The sequence below is a fragment of the Saimiri boliviensis genome, chromosome 2, assembly GCF_048565385.1.
Source record: "Saimiri boliviensis isolate mSaiBol1 chromosome 2, mSaiBol1.pri, whole genome shotgun sequence".
NCBI classification, from domain to species: Eukaryota; Metazoa; Chordata; class Mammalia; order Primates; family Cebidae; genus Saimiri; species Saimiri boliviensis.
Window position 1 is genome coordinate 11810354 of NC_133450.1, and position 26871 is coordinate 11837224.

Genomic DNA, 26871 nt, shown 5'->3' on the forward strand with positions numbered 1-26871 from the left:
TACGGGCGTCCCCACAACCAGCTTCTAACTGCAGGGGCTAGAGGACTCCAAACCAGGGTTCCCTCGGCTTCTATCCCAGCCTCTGCTGTTCAGGGAGAGACACAGAAACCACTGGCCTTTGCCAAACTCCTCACTTGCCAGATTCTCCCTGCAAGTTCATTCAGCCGGCTTCCTTTCCCCCAATCTTCTAAACCTTCACATCAGTCCCTCCCCCAGAGTGGGGACAGGAGGAAGATAAATGTGTAACACAACCACTTTGCTGCCTCTCGCAGCTGGGGGAAGAGGATCCCTTGCTAAAACGAGAGACGGAGAGCTGTGCTGGGCTTTTATCTTTCCAAGAGAGACAAGATAGCGACAACTGGTTAAAACGTGGTAGACAGGTGCTTTAAAAGTTATCTTCAGGTTTCACTCACACGAACTGTTCTTAACCCCAAGAACACCAGCGAGTGAACATTGGCAATCTTCCCATCCAAAGACTGGAGGAGAAGGGGAAGAAAAAGAAGAGCGGAAGTCAACAAGTCTCCCACCAAGCCCCCTCTGCAGCTGTCCCCTTTGATAAATTTCAACACCACAGCAACGTACAAGAAGAAAAACTGCCGACCTGAGAATTCACCCGGAGCAGTGATGAGGGAGTTGGTGGCCTCTGTTTCAGTGTAAGACAGTGTGGAATCAGACAGATCTGTGGGAGGAAAGAGAAAGAGAACTTAGTTGGCCGTGGGGCAGCGCGCTCTTTCTGCTTCTTTCTCGTGCACCTGTGTGTGTGTGCACGTGTGTGGATGCGTGTGCTTGCAAAGGGCGGCATGGCCCTCCCGACTTTCCGATGTCACCCTGTAACCCCATCTCAGGATCCCCCCAGACCACACCAGCCAGCCCAGGAGCTCTTCTGGAAAATGCTGACTAGTGAAGCTGGTACCTGAAAACGCTGCAATTGCCCTGACCACAGAAATAGCCCAAGTTCAGGGGACAGAGCAAGTAGCAACTTGGAGCCTCCATGGGTAAGGTTAAATTAAGTCCCTAAACAATTCATAGTTGCTATTCTTAATTACAACTATTAAAATTCTTGAAGCTGTTCCTTCTTGCTTCCTTCCTTCCTTTCTTCCTTCCTTCCTTCCTCCCTCCCTCCCGCTGGAGCTGGGGAAACCGTTTTAACAAGTCACCAGCCGTCCTCACTCTGTCCTGCTTACACCCCTCTAATTAAGGACTCAAGCGTTTGCTCCCCAGATTAACTTTGTTTTTTCTCTCCCCTCCCCCACTCCCTGACATCCAAACCTGCTCACAGAGCAACTTTCAAAGCCTGGACCGTTTTTCTTAAGGCGTTCTTCTTTTTTAAGTTGTACATTGTTGGTTTTCCTCTGTCTGCAGTACAGTTAGATAAGAAAGAGAAATCCTTTTGCACATTTTCTCTAGAACACTGAGCTGCTAGCTTGGCAAGCCAATGGCCTTTGGGACAGGTAGACTTGGAAAATTTTTCCTGGGCCTGTGCCTCTGCTACCAGCAATGGGTGTTGTCCCCGTTAAGGGACAGGCCTGTCCAGGCCTTAGGTGGCCTACAGCACACTCGTCTTCTCACCTAGCACAACCCAGGACTGGCTCGGAGGACCCCCACCTGGCCTGGCAGAGCTACTCCAGACGAGGGATTCCTGGGTTGAAACTGTTTGCCTAGGCCCTCACTAGCTAGAATTCCATTTGATCCTGCAGGAATTTTTTTCCTTTTACCACATGGCTTGGGGAGCCGGAAGATAAAACATTAACCAATTTGGCCTTTATTTTTTCCCTCTCTCCTTTCCCACTTGCCAGATGCTGACTGGGTGTTCTGGGTTTTATTTTGTTTTTTATGCTCTCATGTGATCACAGAGGCTTAGAAGTGAACTGGCTTTTTGTTTACGAAAAAGCAACAATGTAAGGAAGAGAAATGATTTCCCCAAAAATAACCTGGGACTATTTATCACGGAATGAAAAAGTTATCTGCTGGTAAAACATGTTACGAGAAAAATAAGGACACACAGAAAAAGCTTTCAAACAAACAAACAACAAACAAAAAAACCTCAATGCTCAAGTGGGAACTTCTTAAAAGAGTTTTGCTTTTAATACCTAATGTTCCCAAAGTGCTCTGTGCCCAGAGCCCCGCTGCCACTTCTCATTTTGAAGCAGCAGCATCACAAGCCGAGTCCTATTTCTCAGTGAACTGCCTTACAGCCAACACAGACAGCATTGTGAGGTTTCCAGAAGAGTGGGAACGGCCGGCGGTTTCCACCTTTCACAGCTAGTAAGTCCCTATCACGCCCTTGCCAAACCCTCAAATCTAGTGTTTCTAGTGAGGCCCTGGGCAGTGTCTCAATGGCTGCTATGCAAAAGAACGTTCCCAGCCTCCATCACTGCTCAAGCCTTGAGGACGAAGAGCTCCCTCTGCCAGCTGGAGCCCCGGGTTCCGGTCCCCACCTCCACTATTAGTCAAGCAACATCAGGGCTCACCAGCTTTCGCTATAAAGGGCTAGAGGTTAATATTTTCAGCTGCGTGAACTATACACTCTCTTCTGCAACCACACAACTCTGCCGCAGCCACGGACAAAATGGAAATGGACAAGCCTGGCTGCATTCCAGTCAAACTCCACTTCCGGACACCAAAATTGGAATTTCATGTCATTTTCAGGTGTCACGAAATAGTATGCTTCTTTTGATTTTTTGTTTAACGACTTCAAAAATAAGAGCCATTCTTAGCTTGCACGGCATATAAAAACAGGTGGTGGACTGAGCCATTTGACCACCGGTAAGTGTCACTTCCTCTTTCTGGGCCTCAGTTGGTTCATTTGTAAAATCATGGGAATAACTCTTGGTTTCCACACGGTCACTCTGCAGGGCTGGACAGTGTCTTGATTTTTGCTGCTTTATCATAGGCTGACTGACAAACCTTCAGGGCGATGATCCTTGACATTCAAACTGAGGTGCTAAGAACTTTCACTAAGAACTTTTGAGGGTTTTCTTCTCTAATGGAACCAGGGATCCTGCAAGCAACTAGTGCAATTATGCTGACTCAGAAAATGCTGAGACGGGCCTAAGAGGGAAGGACAGCGAGCCACGGACCTGAGTGGGGGCTGCTCTGAGTTTGTGCCTCAACCCTGCTGTTCATTAGCTGGGCAGCTCCTCGCCCTCAGTCAGCCTGATGCTTCATGTCTTACATGAAAAGGTCCCACCAGAGCATCTCTCCAGTTCCCCAGAGAACTAAGGCTCCCCCACACCTGTGACAATCCTACTTCTGGAACAAACAATAGGGTGGCCACCATGGTTTGGCTGCCAACTCCCACACCCTCGTGGGACAGCCTCTGCCCACCTAGCCTGAGAGGGTCACACTCCTGAAGGGGCTGGTGGGCATGCCTGACTTCACAGCAGGTGAGGGGTCTGGAAGGAAGACTGGGGCAGATGCCTGAGCATCTACGACCCTAAGAAGTCACCTCCCAGATGACGCTGACACGCTACTGGGAGGAGGCCCTTACCAAAAACTAAACACAACCCAGTAAAAGCAGTCACTTGGTGGAAAGTTTCAGCATCGCTGCCACGCCATCTGACTTTTAAAGCTGAGTCCCATGGGCACTGCTCGGGCCACGCAGTTGCTCTCCTGGTACTGTCAGGGCCAAACTAACTTGCCCCATGATCAAGATCCCACAGATTCCATCGCTTCTCTGCCTCAGAGCTCATGCTCTGAACTCCCACTAGAGGAAGCAGAGAGCCAAGTAATCTCCACTTTTATTTTCTTTCTTTTAGAGATGGGGTCTTGCTCTGTCACCCAGACTGGAGGACAGTGCCACAATCATACCTCACTGCAGCCTCGAACTCCTGGGCTTAAGTGATCCTCCCACCTCAGCCTCCTAAACAGCTAGGATTACAGGCCTGAGCCACCGCATCCAGCTAATTTTTGTATGTTTTATAGAGATGGGTCTTGCTATGTTGCCCAGGCTGCTCTGAAACTCCTGGCTTCAAGCAATTCTCCCATCTTAGCCTCCTAAAATGCTGGCATTATAGGTACGAGCCATCTTCCCAGCCACAATCTCTACTTTTTTTTTTTTTGAGACAAGAGTTTCACTCACTCTGTAGCCCAGACTGCAGTGCAGTGGTGTGGCCTCAGCTCACTGCAACCTGCCTCCCAGGTTCAAGCAATTCTCCTGCCTCAGCCTCCCAAGTAGCTGGGATTACAGCTACTTGGGACCATGTGCACCATCATGCCTGGCTAATTTTTGTATTTTTAGTAGAGACAGGGTTTTCCCATTTGGCCAGCCTGGTCTCAAACTCCTAACCTCAAGTGATTTGCCCGCCTCAGTCTCTCAGAGTGCTGGGATTACACGTGTGAGCCAACAATCTCTACTTTCGAAACCACTTGCATCTACCCCAGCGTATGGGCTGATCATCTAGGCTCAAGGTTTTACAGAAAACACGTTCTGCCTCTTAATGGGAGTTGTCTAAAATTACATTACCAACTCCACTAAAGTCACCTAGGGGACAGTGCACGCCAGGGGCTTTGGGTACCAATATACATTCCTTTAATTGTTGTTTCTGCTCAAGTGAACATCTTGGCTTAAAAAGGGGGAAAACACACAGCTCCTCTCAACAAAGACTTCATGCCCGACCTATTTGTCATACTACTAATTAATACACTCGAAAGAAGAATAACCCAAGGCTGGGGGTGGCCCGAGAGAGACAGAAGAGGCACAGAAATACCAACCCACCTCCAGTGAGATGCTTAAGTCAAAACCCATTCATCTCCGACAGGCCCATGTTTAAAGGTCACAGAGAGGTTAATGATGAGCCGTGGAATTCTGAGATGTAAATAGCCTGCTGCAGAAGCTGGGTCTGCTTTGGCCCAACTGTGGGAGTGTCTGTATAACTTCACCCCACTTCACAGCAACCAGCCCGGCTTCCACCCCTCCCCTCCAGCCCGGAAGCTGGGCAGACCCTGGGCTGAAGGGGAGCCGGTGAGGGACACACCTCTGCACGGGGGGGGGGGGGGGGGGGGGGGGAGGAGGGCACACTTACCCAGTGGCTTGTACTCGTCGCGAGGAGACAGCCGAGAATAGGGAGGTGGTGGAGATTCTGGAAGACAGAAGACAGCATGTCACTGCCAGGGTGGGGGGAACTCACACCTCAGGTGCTACAAGCTTTCAATTATTGGTTTCCTCCAAAAATAAACTCAGCCTCCACGAAGCCCTCCCTCCCCGCTTTGTCCCACCTCCTCTGCTGCCCAAATCCCCTCAACAGTTAAAGCCACAGGCTTGGGGCGCAGACAGATGTGGGCTCAATCCCAGCTCTGCCAGCTTTGGCTGTGTGACCTCAAGCAAGTTACTTTGCCTCTCTGAGCCTGTTTCCTCAGCTCTAAAATGAGGATAATCATCCTCTAGACCTCCCAGGTTTGCTGGGTTAATGTACGTAAAATGCTTAGTGCAGCTCTTGGCACTGTTAAAAAACACCTCCATAAACAGTAACTGTTATTACTTGAACAACAGAAACGTGAGTGCAGCAGAAGTCAGAGCCAGGACTGCCAGATAAAAATACCAAATGCTCAGTTACATTTGAATTTTGGATCAACACGGCATCATTTTGCAGTATGGCTGTGTTCCCTTCAATACTGGGGGCGTACGTATACTAAAATACGGTGTGTTGTTTATCGGACGCTCGCATTTAACTGGGCATCCTGCATTTTATTTGCTAAATTTGGCAAGCCTAGTCAGAGCCAAGTGTGAGTGCAAAGGCCCAGACACGGAAACTCATGTCCGAACAAGCTGCATTCGAGCTAGCATTCCTAGGTGCAGGGGAGGACAGTGGAAAGCGTTAGGACCCAAAAGGCCAAACCCAGCTGTCAACAGGAGGCCTTAAGCCAGTCACTTCCAGCTCCTGGCCTCAGTCTCCCCTTTTGCAAAGGACAGGAGTGAAACACAAGCTCTCTGTAGCTCAGACACTACGATTTCTTATTGTCTATGATATTTTTCTTTGGGTTTCCTTTTGCCTAAAATACTCCTGCTTAAAAACATATACTTTTCCTTCAGAAGAATTCCTTAGCTTCTTGCTTTACGGGAAGTAACAATTTGCTAAACTAAGTAACAATTTGCATGAATGAAATGACCCTTCATTTTCTGTAAATGAAACTAAACACAATCAAATCGCAAACTAAAACAAACTCTCAGTGGTAATAAACTGGTAATAACTATTATTAGGCAGGTATCAGTAATGACACAAGGGGTAATAAGTGTTTTTCGCAATTGTAATAGGGCACAATTAGTTGTAGGAGCATTTGTTTTGCTCCATACACCCAGTAAGGCTTCTCCTCTTCCCCACCCTGGCTTTTCCAGCTCCCAGGTACTTCCAACAAAGTGAAGGCTCTGAGGTTTAGAAACAGAGACTCTGTGGACAGATGTTAGGGAGAAGGAAACACGAATCACAGAGTAGCCTCTGAAAGAGCCGTGAACATTTGCTTGGTGCCTACCTTGTATCCCACTCCATGCCAATCACTTTCCATTTTATTTATTGTATTTTATTGTTTTAGACCTCAGGTACAGAGTAGTTAATCATGCTCATCAGGTACCTATTATTAAATCATCCTTTCTTAAAAAAAGAAAAAAGAAATGAGATGGCATTATTATCCCCATTTTACAGATGAGAAAACTGGTTTGCGCATGTCCCCTGAGCCAGTCATGGTGGAGCTGGGATTCCAGTCCAGGCCTGACTCTGCTCTGCCACCTGCTGAGATGAATCAAGAGATGCCCCGTCTTACACCCCTTCATCCCCGCTGGGTTTGGGACACCACCTGCTCACAACGTGCTGACTAAATACGGACAAAGACAACTGGGATGCGGATAACGGTCAAGTTGAATGCACCGGTGGAAAAAGACGCGCAGAAGGAGGACCCAGGGGGCCCTCAGGCGTAGAGGCCAGCCTTGAGTGAAGAGCAGCTTCTCAGAACAAGACGCAGAGTATAGGAAGGGCTGGAGTTCCATGAAAAAAGAGAATTGAGGCCAGTACTCCCACCATACAGAGGAGGAGACTGCAGCCCGGCGAGCAGAAGTGACTCCCTCAGGAGTCAGGTACTGAGCCAGAACCTAAGCCAGGTCTCCGACCTCCATGCCCTTTCTGCAATCCCCATGAGCTTATCAGAAAGCCTGCAATCCTTAGGGTTACTTGTGCGAAAATCTGATTGGCGGAGGCCCACGCTACACACGGCATGGAGCTCTAGACATCTGCCAGCCAGATTTGTCCCCAAAGTTGAAACTTGACAACAATGGGCAGTAGTGGCTGGAGTCAAGCCTCTGTAACCAATGCCAGCTTCTCTTCCAGAGGCTGCTCACCTGGAGCTCAAAAGATGAAAGGCAGGAAGGGCTCATGAACTCCCACCTGGAAGAGCTACCTGGGCCTTGAGTTGTGACGCTCACTACCCATGGCCATAGCTGAGTTGGGAGTTCCAATGTTGTGAGATAGAAAGAAAATCCATGAACCTGAACCATGAGACGTGACAGCTGGTAGAGCACTGCAAAGCTTTCAGGAGGGACTTCACCAGGCTCCCACTACTGGCTCTGGCAAAATGGTTCGCACGCAACTGTTTAGCAACTGCAGAGACTGAAAGCTAATAATGAGGTTCCATGATTCTAAAAAAGTATGAAGGCTTTAGACTCCACCCCACAACACAAGGATTTAGAGTGTCAGAGACAGAAGGGGCCTTGGGGTTCACCCAACTCAACTCCTTCTTTTTACTGACAGGAAAACTAAGGACCCACTTGGTGAAGGACCTGCCCAAAAGGCCACACACGAAGGTAGCTGCAGGTGTAATGCGGGTATAGGAGAGACCAGCTGGCGACCAGTTATCAGGTAACCCTTTCTAAAAATTGAGATATAATGCACATACCCTAAGATTCATCCTTTTAAAATATACCATTCAGTGGTTTTTAGTATATTCACAGTGTTTTGCAACCATCAACCACAATCTAAACACATTTTTTTCATCACAAAAAGAAACATCATCCCCATTAGAAGTCACTTCCTAGACCCCAACCCCAAAACCCTGGGTAACCACGAACCTACTTTCGTCTCTATGGGTTTGCCCATTTCTGGATATTTCCTTTAAAGGGAATCATATAATATTTGGCCTTTGTGGCTGGCTTCTTCTTTCATGTGGCACAAAGTCATCATGGGTCATCCATGTTGTAGCATGTTTCGGTACTGTCCTTCATTTTTTTTCATGGCCGAAGGATAGTCCATTCTTTGGATATACCATATTCCGTTTACCCATTCATCAGCTAACGGACATTGGGGTTGCTTCCTCTCTTTGGCTGTTACAAATAATGTGCTATGAACACTACTGGGTAAGAAGCAGCTGCCGCTCCCACAAGGCTTCGCCTCATGGACCTGGACTGACGGAATCCCAGGACGTTACCTCAGGTGGACAAGGTGGGCACTCAGGTGGGCACTCAGGTGAGACACATGGTGGGTGAGACCAAAGGTCAGAAGAGAAACTGAGCTGCCACCAGGCCCTCTGTCCACAGCCCTTTTAGAAGTTGTCTGAGTACTTTCAGAAGTTGTGTTGATTTTAAAATAACCAATGTGCTCTAAATTTTAACAGGAGAACTTTCATAGCACCACTTACCACTTCTTTGGTGGACCTGGTAAAGAGAAAACGAAAAGAGAGGGAGACAGAAAGACATCAGAAACTCCAACCCCCTCGGACATCCAGCCTGAGGCATCCACTTTAGGAATCTCCTCCAACTTCCTTCAGAAGCAGGAGCAGTCAGCCAGGGGCCAGTGCGCCAGAAGGTTCAGCTCAGCCCAGGCAAGCCTCTGGTTAGCCCCCAGGGGGTACTTAGCCTTTTGGGATCTAGACCTAAATTCTAAAGCCAGAAAAGAGTTCACAGCCTCTCCCAGTGCCTGGCAAAGTTTCCATTTGGGACATTTACCTTCCACCCCCATCTCTGCAGCTCCGCATCTTGCTCAGGAAAAGATCCATATGCCTCCCAAGTTGCCAAGTCTCCCCCCTCCCTAAGAGGGGCTGTGGGTGGGGAGGGGGCCTCCTGAGTGTCCCTCCTTCCTGCCCCCAGAACCTGAAGACTCAACCCTAAGCCCCATGATGGGAGACGCAGAAAAGGAGCTCCTGGCACTTTAAGGCCGGCTGAGCCTAATTGCCCAGATTCCCCTGGCAGCCAGATAAACAGCGCGGCCGGCTGGCGCCAGCAAGAGGCAAACTGCACATTATCACCCCTTCCTCACCTCCAGGAGGAGCTAGGAGGAGCAGACAAGCAGGGCTAGGGGCCGCTGAGCTGGGCAGGGCGGGGGCTTGGAAGCCCGACTTGAAATTGATCTCATTTCAAAGGGATAATGCCAGGCCAAATAAAAGGAAAACTTTCTAGCCCATTCTAATTCCTATAGTCCTGGCCTGGGAACCCTGTGTTTTCCTAGGCGGCCTCCTCCAGTCGTTTAGAAGTTCACTCTCTTGCTCTGTCTCTCTTCCCCGGGCGCAATTTGGATAATAGTAATTTACAGAATATAATTACAGAAAAAAAAAAAGTGGGGAAGCAAAGAGCAGGAGATTTATTCCAAAGTTAATGGATACTTTCAGGAGAAAGGAGCTCTATAAACACAGGTTAGAGCTGTGATTAAAGTATTTCTCCACATTTCCGTCCACATAGGCACCCACTGAGCTCAGCGAACTGGCTTTTCCTGGGACAGAAAGACACCCAAGCGAGAGGCAGAGCTGGGCCTGACTCCCATGGGCTGAGAGGCCAGGAGGCCCCCAGCCCATGCCCAGCAGAGGTGGGTCCCCTGCTGAGGACCCCAGTTTCTGAGCCCAGCCTGGAGCAGAGCAGGGAAGGGGAGGGAGGCCTCTGTGGCCTGGCATCTGCACATCAGCCCTCAGGGATTCCCTCCAACCCCTTACTTTAGAGATGGGAAAAGAAGCCCAAAGGGGAAATTTGCCCCAAGACCCGGATGGAGAGTGGGCTCTGAACGGCAGGGGTCCACACTGCCAATGAGGGGTCTCCTGTCACTGGGGCTCCCTGAGGTGGCCGGTGGAGGTGGAGGGGAGGGGTGTGACTGCTGCCAGGTGGGAGTGCCCCTTTGCCAGTGTTCCAGCGTACTTGGCTCGCTAGCTGTGTGCCTGCGCTGTGTGTGTGCGCGTCTGCCTGCCCGGTGCCCCGGCCCTCTCCCCAGAGCCCTGGAAGGAGCAGTCTCCTTATCAGGACGCGCACGGCTGAGCCCCAGCTATGTGCCCGCCCAGTTACGGGAGCCAGGCTGGCGGCCAGGCGGCGGGGGCGGGGTGGGCAGCCCAGGGCTCCCCCAGCTCTCAGGCCAGCGGCAAGAGGGTCAACCCGGCACACACTGGAAACTCTTCCCTGGCCATCGGTCCTCCCAGCTGTCCCCAGGGTGGCTGAATGGGGGCCCCAGAGGCTAGCGGCTAGCAAAGAAGCAGGGGAGGAGACTCGGGGTGCTGCAGCCCCGCAACAGCGCCTCCTTCTGGGAGAAGGAGAAGAATCAAGTCCTAAGGCTTAGGTCAGATTTAGATGGGGAGAATGTTCCCAGAGCCATCCCCACTGACCACCACGGTGGCTGACAGGGGAAGTAACTCATCCAAAGTCAAGCTGCAGGTTACTAGCTGGGCAGAGCCTAGGACTAGGTCCATAGTTAAGAAGCACTCTACTGCAGCTTGCCAGGTATCCCTTGACCTGTACCTGTCCAAGACCACCAAACGCAAGCCAGCACCCGCACCAACTCCTAGTCCAAGCAGGAGTAGCAGGAGCAGTCCTGCCCATTGTCTCCAACTTTGTCACTCCTCCCCTCCCTGCCCACCCACCTGAGTGTGCCTGGCACCGTGTGACTCTGAGCTGGCTGGCTCCCTCTCCTCTGACCCGTCCTCCAAGGCCCTGCTCCAGGCTGGAGCTGCAGAGCTCCTGCAGGTGATCCCATTACATACACACCCTTAGGCTTCTGGTAGTTCAGAGCCACAGACCTGGCCCTGCACACTTCCCTTTTCCCCCCATCTCTTCCCCATAAATCCCCCATGAGATTATGTTTCTTGAGGGCACAGATCCTACTCATATTTCCACTCTGCCAGCCACAGCACCCAGCACAATGCCTGGACCAGAGTAGTCGCTCAACGAACATTTGTTGGCACACTGAAGTGGCGAGAGAGAAAAATACCTGCCAGGGGCTTCTACAAGAGTGGAATGGACCCACTTAAAAAAAGAAAAAGATGACCAGGAACAAGACAGCCAACCACAAATAGGGTCTCCGTTCCCAGAGGCAGGGAGGAGGCAGAGTTCCAAGAGGAGAGAAAGCCACGTTCAGGGTAGCTGTCAGGAAGGGGAGAAGAGTACATAGAAAGCCTGGCATGAGCCACAGGTCAGAGACTGCTCATAGCTCCTGAACTGGGCCTGGAGTGACCAGGAGGGGAGTAGGGTGCCTGGTCAACACAGCCCCTCCACACCCGCCCCCATCAGTGCCTTCTATTCAGGAAGCATCACTGAGGAAAAACCTCCTTTCCTCTCCAGAAACTACTCCACATGCAAACAAGACACCTGGGACAAATGCACGATCCCAGGCCCACCTTCCCCTTCCAAAGTGAGAGTCGGGAGACCTTACAATCTGACCTTCTATGTGCTCCCAACCTGGGTGCTAACTCTCCCCGGGGAAGCCAGAATGGAGGGACCCAGAGCCCTCCCGGGCTCAGTAGCCTGTGACTCCCTGACAGTCCCACCCCTGCAAAACCCCGGTGCCACCTAATGGATTCCCATACTTCCTTCAGAGGCTAGCTACAAGCTAACATGTGTGTTCCCCGCAGGGCAGAGTTCAGAACAAGGCGAATGCTAGTTCCTGGCCTGCCGGGGACTCCTGGCCTGCTGGGGCTTTCGCCTGTCTGGACCTGAGCACCAGGGCCTGGCCAGGTGAGCAAGGCTGAGGGTGGGGTGTGTGCAGAGAATCTCAAGAGGAGAACAAAGGGGGACAGTGCTCAGAGGTCATCAAGTATCTGCTTCTTCACCTACCCATGGATGCCTGCAAGACCCTCAACTCTGTACAAAAGCTGAACATACAAGGAGGAGGATGGAAGATCCTGGCACTTGACACCCAAGGGATGTGGGGAATAATAGCATGTGGGAAATAAAGAGGGTGCTCTTTACTCCAGAGAGAGGCTACCCTGCAAAGCTCTGTCCAAAGTGTACAAAGGCATTAGGGAGATATTTGATGAACGCTTGATTCTATCTGTGATTTGTGTACACCCAATTTCACAACTTACAGCTACTTGGACATAGGAAAGCATAATATGGGTATGGGCACATGCCTACAAATGCTAGAAGCCTGGGCACAGTCTGGGGCAGATTCTGGAATAGGGGTAGGAGGAGACAGCACCTACTTTGACCTCTCGTTGGCCTGCCCTCTGCTTTCCCTGCCTATGCAGTTGAAGCCTACATCATGTCCCTGAAACTGCACAGAGAAAACTACGCCGTGCACCCTCTTAAGTTTACCGGAGCCTCGAGATAAAGTTGCCACTTGATGTGTGTGCTGGGACACCCACTCCCCTGGGCCGGGCTGAGACGTCTCCCCTAGGGGCTCCCACGGTCCAAGGGCACCCGGGGGAGCACCGCAGCTGCGCCGACCCGCAGTGTCACAGTTAGAGAGAAGGGCAAGGAAGGGGACAGGGGGACAGGAGGAGCCGCGGACTTCCCCGCCCCCCCGCCCCCGGCCGGCGCGTCGCGCTCACCTGGCCCGCAGAGCCGGCTGAAGTGGTAGGGGTTGCAGCACACAGTGGGGCCGTCGGCGGCGGCGGCGAAGCTGTGGCAGCCGCACAGGGGCTTCAGCTCCACGGCGTGCTGCAGGTCGGGCCAGCGGAAGAGGCGGCCGAGCAGCAGCTGCGGCGGCGCGGGCTGGCCGCCCAGGCGGAGGTCGGCGCGCGGCACCAGCACGCAGCCGCCCAGCACGCCGCCGCGGGACTCCACCGCCTCCAGCAGCGTGTCCAGCGAGCGCTCCTTGAGCCGCTTCAGCAGCGAGTACGTGACCGTTTCAAGTTCCTGCTCCAGCAGCAGCAGCCGTGAGCGCGCTTCGCGACTCCGCCCGCCGCCCGCCGGCTCCAGGGCCGCCCCGGCCAGGGGGTCGCTGGCGTCCCGCTCCGAAAAGAGACAGCAGGTCACTGTCTCGCAGTCACTCTCGGGCAGCCAGCCCGGGCCTCCCGGCTCCGCCACGTCCAGCAGGGAGCTCCCAGCGCCGGCCCCTGGCTCCGACAAGGGCCTGGGGGAACCCCCTGCGCGCCGGCGCCTCCCCGCGCTCTGGGCGCCTCGCTGTCCCACTGCGTCCCGGGGCCGCCGCGGGTCTACCGGGCGGACTTCGGAGCGGCCGCAGCCTCCGCCCTCTCGTGCCCGCGGGGCCGGCTCAGCTCGGCTGCCCAAGCTCCCATCCTCGTCGCCGCCGCCGCCGCCGTCGCCGCTGCCGCCTTCCTCCCGGTCGGGGACCACACGACTTCGCCAAAGTCGCCGCACCAGCCCCGAGCGTTTGGACCTGAACATACGATATCCTTTGGCGCCAGGGGTGGGGGGGAGGCGGTCTCCGGTTACCGGGGGTCCGTTCCCTCAGCGAGGCGCCGGCTGCGCGGGTCGCAGCCCCACATGAAGCTCCGCCGCGGAGCGCCGTGGAGACCGCGCACAGCCTGTCGTCGAAGGGGCGCCGCAGGGCTGCAACATGAGGGAGCTCGCCGAGGCGGGACGGCCGGGAACACGCACACGCCGAGCCGCAGTCCGCGTGCGGCCAGGGGCTACATGGACCGCAGCGGCGGGGCTGCTCAACAACTCCAGCCCCCGCGCTTTAGGGGAGCTGCAGGCGGCGCGCCGCCAGAAACACCCCACATGGGCCGGCGAGCCTTCAAAAGTTGCGCGGCTGCTCCATGAGCACAAAGCGCTCGCGCCGAACTCCCAAATGTGTATGGAAAGCCCTGCCTTTTAAACCCAAGCGCTTAACTACATGGGCTTTTCCTGCAGGACCCGAAAGGCAGGCTTGTCGATACCCCCAGCTCCCTTCTTACGCCCTGCAAAAAGAAAAAAGAAAAAAAAAAAAAAAAAAAAAGGAAAGAAAGAAAAGGAAATCCCAAACAAAACGTAAATCCCTGGATTTGCATGCACGAAAGGCCAACTCCGTCTCAGGTCCCAGGCGCTAGATGCACTTGGAGCGAGTTTCTCCTGGACGCGGGTGTCAACACATGAGTGGAAGCTGTAAAAATCCCAAAGAGCTGCTGGGATCCTTAATTTAAAATGCAATCCACCGAGGCAGAGGTCGCAGCCCGCCCCACGCTGCGCTCGGACGCTCCGGGCGCGGAGGCTGCAGAGGTCGCCCCTCCTCCCCCCTCCACAAAAGTGCCTCCCGGTGGCCCCGGGGTCCCAGCGAGGTCTGGCGAGGCAGCGCCCGGCGGCTCTTTCTCTCGGCTCGGCTCCCTCGATCGCTCCCCCGCTCGGCTCTCTCTCTCTTTTTTGTTCTCCTCAAACGCACACTGAGGGCCCCCGGAGGAGCGCCGCGGAGTCATTGGCTGCCTCCCATCATATGCCAGTCTAGACACTTTGGCGGCTCCGCGGCGCTGATTGTTGCGCAAACAAGGTTTCAAGTTTCTTAACTCTTAAAGGAGAACACGTCCCATTGCAGGGCCCGAGGCTCCAAGGGGCCGGCTCCCGGGGCGGGCGGAGCTCGGGCCCCCGCCCCGCACACCGCCCCGGCACCCCCACCCCAGGCCTGACAGCACCCGCGGCCCGCTTTCTGATTTGCGTTGCGCCCCGGGCACGGATGCGAGCGAGCACACACACGCGGGCGGACACACACACACACACACACACACACAGGGTTACACAAACCACGGGCAGGCGCGCGAGGGCTCGGCGGACACTCTGAGACTCGGACGCAAACGGTGCGCTTTGCCTATCCCTGGCTTGTGCACAAGCTTACAAACACAGTTTGCACTTTAAAGTTGTCCCAAACCCCCATCCCGGGGCAGTCTAATAAAAATGGGTGTGCTTGTGTGTGCCTTCCTGGGCTGAGCCTCTGAGGGGCAGGGGGCGGCTGATACGTTGGAGTAGCGGATCTTCCGTGACTGCACGAGGGGCTCCATGCTCCTTGCACAAAGTCGGGGGTCTCTCGGCCGGGCCAAACTGGGTGCTTAGGACGCTTTGCGCACGGTGGCTCCAGGCTCGCCCGGAGTGGGGACATGGAGAGGGTGGGGTAGAGGCGGGGAGTGTCTACTCGCTGGCTCCTCTCAGTCGCCACGGCCCTTCCTCGGAGCGAGGCGGGCCGCTGGCCGGCCGGGCCCCCTTCAGACTGGGTGCTTCCTCTCCCTTCCCCAGTTTACTCTCCGCACCTCAGAGACGGCTGCGGGTGAGGGATCACGCTTTCCCCGGAGAGGTTTCCACGCAAACATGGGGGTGGGCTGCGGGAGGGATCGGGGGCGCGGCGGCAGCAGCCTGACGCCTGGCGCGGGAAGGGTTAAGACCGCTCCTGCCCCTGGAGCCGGCGCGGCGGGGTACCTCCTCGGGCGCGCTAGCTCGTCCGAGGGTGGCAAAAGTTCAAGCTTGTAAAGTCGGGATTGGTCCCGCGCGGAGGGGAAAAAAGGCCTGGGCCCCCCTCCCCCCCCGGGCGCGGCGCCGATTGGCCAGACTGCGGGGCCGGCACCGCCCTCTCCCCCGGCGCGCGGCGGCCCCACCCACGGCGCGGCGCCCCGCCCCTTTCCGGGCAGGAGCCTGGCCGCGCGCTGAATGAAAGAAATTCCGCTACTCTCATTGGCCAGGGGCTAGGCGCCATTCCCCCGCCTTGGCCTCGGGGCGCTGGCGAGCGGGTCTCACTCGAGGGTGGCCATGCGTGGGGCTGGCCTGGGGAGTGTACGGCGGTACGAGCCCCCGGCCGGGCCCTGAATCTGTCTGCGCTGGAGGAAGAGTGGCATTTGCAAGGAGGATTCAGAACCATTTGCTGAGCTTTACCTGAAGCCAGGTACTGTTCGCGCTGCGCTCTCTGGAAGTGGCAGTTGTTCCCCGAATAAAAGATCGGACTCAGAAACTTCCTTACACCCATCTCCTACTACTTTGGCCAAATTTAATTAGCCGTCCTAGTCTCACTTTCTTATTTGAAACCGCGGATGAGGATGCCTGCCCTTTGTGCTTCACAGAACCGTGAAGGTCCCAGGAGATAGTGCAGGTTAAATGCACAAATCGCAAGCGAACAGCAGGATGACAAGTAAACAAACACAGGTGATGTCACCAACACCCAAAAACCAGCGCGACCCGCACCCCAGAAGCCCGTCTTGTGTAAGTCACTTTTCGCTTTGGGGAAATTAACACATCTTAAAATACAAAGAGAAACTCAGTGTCTTTTCTTTTATTCTCATGTCTGCTCTTTGAGTGTGGATTACAATAATAATAGTTCATGCTTATTGGGTCGTTACTATGAGCAAGGTAATGTTCCAGGATTTAGCTAATTCTCACAACACTTAACATAGATACTATTATTAGTAGTATAGAAGCACTGAACATAGTTACTGTTATTATGTACACTTACAGATGAGGAAAACTGAGGCACAGGAACACACTCACGTAACTTGCCAGTAAAACAAGGATGGCATTGACAATGCTAACATGCTAAAACCAGAGGGGCATGAACCAGCACGCCTGCTCATCCTGGCTGGAAGTGGTGTGTAGGTCTGTGTTGCCAGATTACACTCTTCAAGAAGGGATTTCCAAACAGGCCCACCTGCTGAATCAAAGTGTCAGGGGTTGAGGTCTCCAGACTACAACATTTTGGGGATAGCTATGGTTGTTACTACCATTTTATTTTATTTCTTTTGAGACAGAGTCCTGCTCTGTCCCCCATCTGGAGTGCAGTGGTGTGATCTTGGCTCACTGCAGCCCTCACCTCCCGGGCTCAAGTGATTCTCGTGCCTCAGCCTCCCAAGTAGCTGGGACTACAGGCTTGCACCACCATGCCTGACTAATTCTTGTATTTGTAGTAGAGATGGGGTTTTGCCATGTTGGCCAGTCTGGTCTCGAACTCCTAACCTGAAGTGATCCGCCCGCCTCGGCCTCCCAAAGTGCTGGTATTATAGGGGAGAGAGTTACCACCATTTTGTAGACCAGGACTCTGAAGCACAAAGGCTTGCACAAAGTAACTTGCACAAAGGCTTGCACAAAGTAACTTGTAGTTACTGGCAGAGGCGGGATTAAAACCCAGACAGTTTGGCTGAAGAAGGGGTGTGCTTGTGTAATAGGAAGCAAAGGAAATGGGCCGGCAGGAAGAAGGATTACCAGCAGGTAACTTGCAGCACCTCCCCTGAGGGCAGGGACTTGTGTGCTTCCACAGATGCTCAGCACAGAGCCCTAGGGGCACCCTTCCCCCCACTTCCACCCCCATGCCTCTCTGAGGTACCATGGCCGCCCAATCTGCAGAGTTCCTGGAGGAGCACCCTGAGAGTGCCCCAGTAGCCTCAGACCAAGGAGAGACTGCAGCAGTGACCTTTCTCAGGAGACCTCCCTTCTTTGCGGGGCAGTAATGGGCAAAATCTGACATCATCTCTTGCTCACTGGGAGACGTGGCATCATTCCTGATGTGCTCAAGAATGATGCTGAATGAAGCTCACTGAACTAGAGTCTGATGGGCCTAAAGTCAGTACTGACCCTACTTACCTCCCTCAACTCTATAAGCCTTGGGATTTTCACCTGTGAAGTGGAAATAAGAATCATGCTGGAGGCCGGCCACAGTGGCTCATGCCTGTAATCCCAGCACTTTGGGAGGCCAAGGGGGGTGGATCATGAGGTCAGGAGATCGAGACCATCCTGGCTAACATGGTGACACCCCATCTCTACTAAAAATACAAAAAATTAGCCAGTCGTGGTGGCGCATGCCTGTAGTCCCAGCTGCTCAGGAGACTGAGGCAAGAAAATCGCTTGAACCTGGCAGACAGAGGTTGCAGTGAGCAGAGATCGTGTCTCTGCACTCCAGCCTGGGTGACAGAGCAAGACTCCATCTTAAAAAAAAATCATGCTGGAGGTGGCTGACAAAATTAAGTGACAAGAGGACCTAGAAGCAGCCCTTGTTACTGCATCTGAATGAAGATAATGTCAGGAAGGGAAGGGCAGTGGCAGTCCTGCTGTCCTTGGATTCCTAGGGCCCATCCAGCCTAGTGCCAGGCACTCGTTATGACCACTAGAGGGTGTGTGTGGCGGGGCCCAGCAGGGCAAGGCCAAGCTACAGCTTAAAAACACCCTCCCCCGAGGCTGCCAGAATGCAGAGGAAGCTCGAAATCCCTAGGGATGTAGGGAAAAGAGAGGAAGGGAAGAAGGGAGGGTCCCTGATGCTTATCCACAGCTCTCTGCACCCAAGTTACTCACAAAATAACTCACAGGTAACTCTGGCCCCCTCAGATTCCAATCTGCCCCCACTCTGTTATTCCAATATTTTTCCCAAAGCACTCAATGCTTCCCCTTTACTGGGCTTGTCCCATTTCAAAACCATACACTCTTTTATCTGTTCTCCTCTACCTTTGGGATGTAAGCTCCACAAGGGATGGTACAAGTAGCAGGCCCAGGCCACCTACAGCAGTGTGGAGGCAGGAGAGTCAGAAACAGGCCATTTGATGCTATTCTGTCTGTACCATTGAAAAGCTAAATCACATAAGACAGCTCTTGCCCCATTTATTCTTCCTGGTCCCTAGTTCAATGCCTGTCACACAGTGGGCACTCAATAAATATTTGTGGGGTGGTTGAAATAAAATCCCTCACTTAACTCCATACTTAACCCTGTGCCAAGCACATCAGCAGCTCATCTGATCCCCCAAACAACACAGTGAAGGAGGTATTATTCTTCCTAGACCCATATTTTTAGAGGAGGAAACAGAGGTTAAGTAATTTGTTGCAGATCACACAGTAAGTAGGTAGTAGAAACAAGACTTGAACCCATAGCTGCTTGAGATGTGTGTGCATCTTCTTAATACCTAGTCCTAGAAAAGAAAACCAGTCCCTTGCCCTTGGGAAACGTCCCTCATTACTGGAAAGGCACAAGGCATGAAACAGAAATCATGGAAGGGAACGGTTACGTCTGGGTGGTGGGAAAGGGGCAGTATTTAGGAGCTACCACTTATAAACAGAGACACCACAGAGGGGATCTGAGCCACCTCTCGCTATAGGCAGATGGTTTGGCAGGGAGACTGAGTCATCATGACCCACTTCATAAGAGACTGATGGATAAACCAGGGTCTCATTTATTAACTTTGGAGGCCCACATTTTATAGACTAACTACAGGCCGAAGTGGCTAAGTGGCATTCTCTCCCCCTTTGGAAGGTAAATCTGCCTGGTCAACATAGCCCCAAATGGGAGACAACCTTGGGCAGTGGTAAACAACCCTTCTGAAGCTCTGATGAATGCTCTGGACCCTCTCTGCCTTGGAAAACGCACATGTGAATGAATGGAACTTTGTGTTCATTCATTTAACACATAATTACTGGAGCTCCTACTGAGTGCCAGGCCCTCTTCTAGGTGCTACCAATCCTGCAGTAAGCAGAACACAAGAATTCCTCAACTCAAGGAGTCTAAGGGGAAGATCACAAGATAACCAGGTACCCAGTGTATTGGAAGGTAAAGGTGCAAGGTCAAAAATCAAGCAGAGAAGAAGAGAGAGGAGTATTAGCAGGCAGGTTGCAGTTTAGAGAAAGTGGTAAAGGAAGGCTTCCCTGAGAAGGTGACATTTGAGTTAGGTCTTGATGGTGGGGGTAGAGTGAGAAGGAAACTAGCTATGATGCTCTCTCGGGGAAGAATGTCACAGGCACAGAGCCCTGAAACAGGAGCAGACATGGCACGTTCCAGGATCATCAAAAGCGTGACGAGATCGGAGTAATACTGGGGGCAGATTGTAGGTTTGCATAGGCTATTGTTGGATCTTTGGCTTGTCATCTGAGTGACTTGGGAGCCCCTGGAGGTTCCGAGCGGAGAAGGAACAGAATCTCCCTCTGTTTCAACAGGCTCCCTCGAACTGCCTTGTGAACTGACTGCAAGGGGGCGGTGGGAGCAGGGCTGGGTGGGAGCAGGGCTGGGTAGGAGGCTGTGGCTGTGGTCCAGGCCAGAGGCCATGGTGGCGGTGGCTTGGACCAGCGTGGGAGCAGTGGATGTGGGGGAGCAGCAGTTGGATCCTGGACATTTTATATATCCTGAGGATACAGCCGGCATGGTTTACTGTCATATTTTTGAAAGTATAAAAGAACATCTGAGGCTGGGTGTAGTGGCTCACCTCTATAATTCCAGTACTTTGGGAGGTCGAGGCGGGCAGATCACCTGAGGTCAGGAGTTCAAGACCAGCCTAACATAGTGAAACCCCGTCTCTACTAAAAGTACAAACATTAGCTGGCATCATGGCAAGTACTTATAATCCCTGCTACTCAGGAGGCTGAGGCAGGAGAATCGCTTGAATCCAGGAGGCAGAGGTTGCAGTGAGCAGAGATCACGCGGGATCTCCAGCCTGGGCAACAAGAGTGAGATTCTATCTCAAAAAAAAAAAGAACATCTGAACAGTATACTTGTGTCATTGATGCTTAATCTTTTACTGGTAATAGTAATGATAACATTAGGAGGTCGTTTTGAAGATCAAAATGCTTAGTGCAGTGTCTGGCACCTAGTAAGTGCTCAATTAAAAGTAGTTTTTATGGCCGGGCGCGGTGGCTCAAGCTTGTAATCCCAGCACTTTGGGAGGCCGAGGCGGGTGGGTCACAAGGTCAAGAGATCGAGACCATCCTGGTCAACATGGTGAAACATTGTCTCTACTAAAAATACAAAAAATTAGCTGGGCATGGTGGTGCGTGCCTGTAATCCCAGCTACTCAGGAGGCGGAGGCAGAAGAATTGCCTGAACCCAGGAGGCGGAGGTTGCGGTGAGCCAAGATCACGCCATTGCACTCCAGCCTGGGTAACAAGAGCGAAACTCCGTCTCCAAAAAAAAAAAAAAAAAAAAAGTAGCTTTTACTAGTGAAATGAGCATGGAGTCAGTCACTACCAAGTTAAGCCACTGAACTAACAGCAACCCTGCAAACTGTTTAACCTCTGCGACCCTCAGTTCCCTTGCCTGTAAAACGGACCCACTTGACCAAGGTGGAAATTAAATGAATGAAGTTCTGGCACGCCGTAGGACTCAGCAGCTCAATAAGCTGATTAATGGGCTTACTGAGCAGAGGTACCTACCTCATTTGGTCATTGTGAGAGTTGACTGAGATAATATGTGCAAAGCATCTGGAGCTGCCACTGTTATTCTGCTCCTTGTGTACTCATAGGGGAGGGCAATACCCTGGACATTATCAGCTTTCAAAAATATGGCGTGGCTGAATGAATGAATGAATGAATGGAGGCATGAATGAACGAAGTGCAGTGAGTTTCATGGTTGTTAAAAGGCACAGAGGCCAGGGTGAGGACTGTGAGCCTGCATTACCTGGATCCATCCTCCTCAAACTGGGCTGATGTGGGGCCTTTTGGAATCAAGGGATTTGTCTGGAGAGCTTATTTCATTCACAAATGTTAGGGAAATTTACTTATTTATTTATTTATTTCATTTTATTTATTTATTTATTTATTTATTTTTTTTTGAGACAGAGTTTCACTTTTGTCACCCAGGCTGGAGTGCAATGGAGTGATCTCAGCTCACTGCAACCTCCACCTCCCAGGTTCAAGTGATTCTCCTACCTCAGCCTCCCAAGTAGCTGGGATTACAGGTGCCTCCACCACACCCAACTAAGTTTTTGTATTTTTAGCAGAGACAGGGTTTTACCATGTGGGCCAGGCTGGTCTCAAACTCCTGACCTCAGGTGATCCACTGGCCTCGGCCTCCCGAAGTTCTGGGATTACAAATGTGAGCCACCACGCCCAGCCCAGAAATTTTTATGTTACATTTGTAATATATATCAGGGAATAGAATGCACAATTCTTATGAGTTCTAAACAGAGATGAGAAACTATTTTTTTTTTTTTTTTGAGAGTGTTGTTCTTTTACCAGGCTGGAGTGCAGTGGCACAATCTCAGCTCACTGCAACCTCTGCCTCCTGGGTTCAAGCGATTATCCTGCTTCAGCTTCCTGAGTAACTAGGATTACAGGTGCCAGCCACCACACCCAGCTGATTTTTGTATTTTTAGTAGAGACAGGATTTCACTATGTTGGTCTGGCTGGTCTCGAACTCCTGGTCTCATGATATGCCCACCTCAGCCTCCCAAAGTGCTGGGATTACAGGCCTGAGCCACTGCGCCCAGCCTGAGATGGCAGACTTCTCATCAAGCATGTCACGGTCACTATGAAGAGCATCAGACCCTGACCTCAGACTGATCGCAGACCTGACCCCAGCCCTCCTGGAGGAGGCTCACTCTTCCAACCTGCAGGGAATTGTAGAAGCCCTCGTTTGAGAAATGATAGCCAGGGATGTGCCACATTTTGGTGCTTGGCTATAATTCAACAGAGCACTTCTACTGGGCACTTACTATGGGCATTTAGTGCAGGGAGCCCTGCCCTTCAGTCACTAGGAGTTTATTTGAAGATATGTCTGCATTCAATCACTCTTCTATAACATGGCCAGAGAGAGCCTTCTAGCAATCCTCTCTGACTATCAGGCTTCCGGATTGAGGAAACTCTAGTAAATCCCCGTGGCTAACCAGCTAAAGAGTAACTTCCCAGCCCTGTTAGGAGCAGGTCTCACTTCATCTCCCCTACCCCGCTCCACTCCTGAATCCTGAACAAGAGAAGGCTGCTCTCTGGAAAACCCCAAAGGGCCCCACCTGCTCTCTGATATCCCAGACTTTGCACTTGCTGGTTCATCTGCCTGGAATGTCTTTCCTCCCATTCCTCTGGGCAAACTTTTTCCCCCTTTCTCCCCAGTGACTAGCCCAAAGCTATCTTCCTTGCACTGCCGTAGCATTTTACATTCCTACTTCCCAGGGCTTTGAGGATTTGTCCACATTGAAGAGACCCTCAAGAGCAAAGCCTGAGTCCTCCTCATCTCTGCATCTCCTAACCCAGCACCCAGCAGGTGCTCCCTTTTAGGGAGAGGAGGTGGATCTTAACTTTTGATAGAAGTAGCCAAACTCAGTACCCCAGAGAAATTCCACCAATTTCCTCTCCCTGCAGCAATGCCCACACGTCGACCCTGTAATTCCAGTTTATACATATACCATACAGATGTGTTTGCATATGAGTGAAATGATACATGTATATGGTCATGTATTGTATAAATGAAAGGGGGAAGTTAGAAAGGGGGAAGGTTACTTTATAGCAAAAGGAAAGAGATTGGAAACAACTTTAACTTTATCAATACAAGATCAAGAAATTAGTACTAGTTAAATTATGGTATATCATCCAGCTGTTGAAAAAGAAGGAGGGAGCCTCCCCACCCCATATAAAAAGATAACACAGGCTGTGCACGGTGGCTCACGCCTGTAATCCCAGCACTGTGGGAGGCTGAGGCCAGCAAATCACCTGAGGTCAGCAGTTCAAGACCAGCCTGGCCAACATGGTGAAACCCCATCCCTACCCAAAATACAAAAATTAGCTGGGCATGGTGGCGCATGCCTGTAATCCCAGCTACTCGGGAGGCTGAAGCAGGAGAATTGCTTGAACCCAGGAAGCGGAGGTTGCAGTGAGCCGAGATTGCACCATTGCACTCCAGCCTGGGTGACAAGAGCGAAACTCCATCTTGAAAGAAAAAAAGAAGATCAAGACATTAACTAACAATGATGTGTACAGTGTGCTACAATTTGCATGAAATTTTTAAAAGCATATATGCTTGTATGTACATAAATGTTGGAAAGATACATGATAAGCTGGTGGAAATGGGTGCTTCTGGGGAAGGAAACCAGAAGGCTAGAAAGCTGGGTGAATTAACTCTTAAACCCATATGCACCTGGTTTTTGGTTTGCTTGCTTGTTTTTATTCTTTTTTTTTTTTTTTTGAGACGGAGTTTCGCTCTTGTTACCCAGGCTGGAGTGCCATGGCGCGATCTCGGCTCACCGCGACCTCTGCCTCCCGGGTTCAGGCAATTCTCCTGCCTCAGCCTCCTGAGTAGCTGGGACTACAGGCACGCGCCACCATGCCCAGCTACTTTTTTGTATTTTTAGTAGAGACAGGGTTTCACCATGTTGACCAGGATGGTCTCGATCTCTTGACCTCGTGAACCACCCGCCTCGGCCTCCCAAAGTGCTGGGATTACAGGCTTGAGCCACCGTGCCCGGCCACTTGTTTTTATTCTATTAAATAGATAATGCTTAAACTTGGTAGAAAATATAAGTGATACCAAAGATTCAATACAAAAGGGGCCTCTTTCTCTCTCTTGCCCTTGGCCTTCTTGATGTATATCCTACAGTACTTCCTGAATGTTTGTACCATGAGCTGAATTACTCATTCAAAAACAATTAAGTCAGGGCCAGGTGTGGTGGCTTATGCCTGTAATCCCAGCATTTGCGGAGGCCAAGGCAGGCAGATCACGAGGTCAGGAGTTTGAGACCAGCCTGGCCAACATAATGAAACCCTGTTTCTACTAAAAATACAAAAATATGCCAGGTCTGGTGGCACATGCCTATAGTCCCAGCTACTCAGGAGGCTAAGGCAGGAGAATTGCTTGAACCTGGGAGGCAGACGTTGCAGTGAGCTGAGACCTGGTCACTGCACTCCAACCTGGGTGACAGAGTGAGACTTGTCCTCAAAAAAAAAAAAAAAAAAAAATTAAATTAAATTAGAGCCAGGTACACTGGTAGTCCCAGCTACTTGGGAAGCTGAGACACAAGGATTGCTTAAAGCCAAGAGTTTGAGGTTAAAATGTGTTCTGATCAGGCTTTGAATAACCACTGCACCCCAGAGCCTGGCAACATAGTGAGACCCTGTCTCAAACACACACACACACACACACACACACACACACGCACAAACAGAGTCAAATATTTTAAAATAATAAATATATTATTAAAATAGTAAATATTTGTGGAAGAAAGGAAGAAATCAACAAAAGAATTGTTGATAAATCATTAAGTACCTGAAACAGTTCAGTAACCTACAAAGCGGAACACTAAGTGACAAATGAAACGACAAAAACAAGAAGAGATCTAAGGAAGAAGTGACGACAGTCGGAGCGTGCGTCCCGTCTTGTCCTGCTTTTAGTCTCCTGTGTGTACATCTTCTCTTCCTAGCCAGACCAGGGCAGGCTTTATGCTCTTATTTACTTCCCGGAGTGAGGCGTACAGAAAGTATGTAATAAACATTCCTTGCTTAATTCCCACTAGCCTGAGCCACGCTCTGGAAAGGGCTGAGGGACACAGTCTCCAGTACCCTCCAGGCCATTACGACTTCCATGGGCCGTGGACACTGTCTCCACAGGCCTGTTCTCCCATGCAGTTTTTAAAAAATAGTGTATTGGCGGCCGGGCGCGGTGGCTCAAGCCTGTAATCCCAGCACTTTGGGAGGCCGAGGCGGGTGGATCACGAGGTCAAGAGATCGAGACCATCCCGGTCAACATGGTGAAACCCCGTCTCTACTAAAAATACAAAAAATTAGCTGGGCATGGTGGCACATGCCTGTAATCCCAGCTACTCAGGAGGCTGAGGCAGGAGAATTGCCTGAACCCAGGAGGCGGAGGTTGCGGTGAGCCGAGATCGTGCCATTGCACTCCAGCCTGGGTAACAAGAGCGAAACTCCATCTCAAAAAAAAAAAAAAAAAAAAAAAATAGTGTATTGGCATCAAGATAAATGAAATCCAGGCTGGACTTATTGTTATGTATTTCTTATTACTGTTATTATTATTATTGTTTTAAAGAAAATTAAAATGAGCCGAGCGTGGCGGCTCACGCCTATAATCCCAACACTTTGGGAGGCCGAGGTGGGCAGATCACGAGGTCAGGAGATCGAGACTGTCTTGGCTAACACAGTGAAACCCTGTCTCTACTTAAAAAAAAAAAAAAAAAAATATGCGCGCACACACACACACACACACACACACACACACAAAATTAGCTGGATGTGGTGGCACATGCCTGTAGTCCCAGCCACTGGGGAGGCTGAGGCAGGAGAATCTCTTGAACCCAGGAAGTTGAGGTTGCAGTGAGCCGAGATCGTGTCACTGCACTCTAGCCTGGGTGACAGAGCGTGACTCTGTCTCAAAAAAAAAAAAAAAAAAAAAGAAAGAAAATTAAAATGAAAACATTTTGTAGGCCCCCTAAAATATCATGGGCCCTAGGCCCTGGACCTGCTGTACCTAATGGGTAAGTTGGCCCTGGGCCTGTACCTTGGGCATGACTGGCATTCAGTAAACAAGTACTGCTTCTAGGAGCAGCCTGGCTCAGAGAAATACACATTGGCTTTAGAATCGTAAAGACCTGGATTTGATCCCAGCTTAAGCACTTACCTTCTGGGCCACTGTAAAGCAATCACTAAGGCTTCCTGAGCTCAGAATCCTCCCTGTTAAAATGCAGGGCTGTCCTGAGGATTAGAAATAATGTATGATGCTTAATATATGCCCATTACTACTGGTTGATCTGTCCCCAGAATGGAAGGGGTGCACTGGAGGTGGGCCAGGTATATGGTTGGCATGGAGAACACTGACCACAGCCAGGAGTCCTGGCCCCTTCAAAGGGAAAGGCAGAAGGTAGTGGTGGGAGGTGGCCTTCTCTTAGTATAAGTCTGAAGCAGATAAGGAAAGATTAAAATTCAGAATCAAGTCTCTGCTCAGCGGTTCTCAACTTTGGCTGTGTATTAGAGGCACCTGGGTGTTTTAAAAAAAAAACAACTAAAGCACAATCCCCCAAACCGATTTAATCAGAATATTTGATGTGGGGCCCAAGGGTGTTGATTGGTTATTTTTGCTTTTTTAGCTCCCCAAGGTGATACTAGTA

At 51.4% G+C, this 26871-nt stretch overlaps 1 protein-coding gene across 1 annotated transcript in view; it reads right to left on the minus strand.

Moving 5' to 3' along the window:
• Positions 1-14686, minus strand: part of SMAD6 (SMAD family member 6) — an 85154-nt gene extending 70468 nt beyond the window's left edge. Inside the window, exons 1-3 of the mRNA XM_039469158.2 lie at positions 12721-14686; positions 5025-5081; positions 602-679 (exon numbers count right to left, since the gene is read on the minus strand). Coding sequence (XP_039325092.1) covers positions 602-679; positions 5025-5081; positions 12721-13519 — 934 coding nt within the window. The 5' untranslated portion in view covers positions 13520-14686. The remainder of the gene's footprint in view (positions 1-601; positions 680-5024; positions 5082-12720) is intronic.
• Between the last annotated feature and the right edge of the window lie 12185 nt (positions 14687-26871).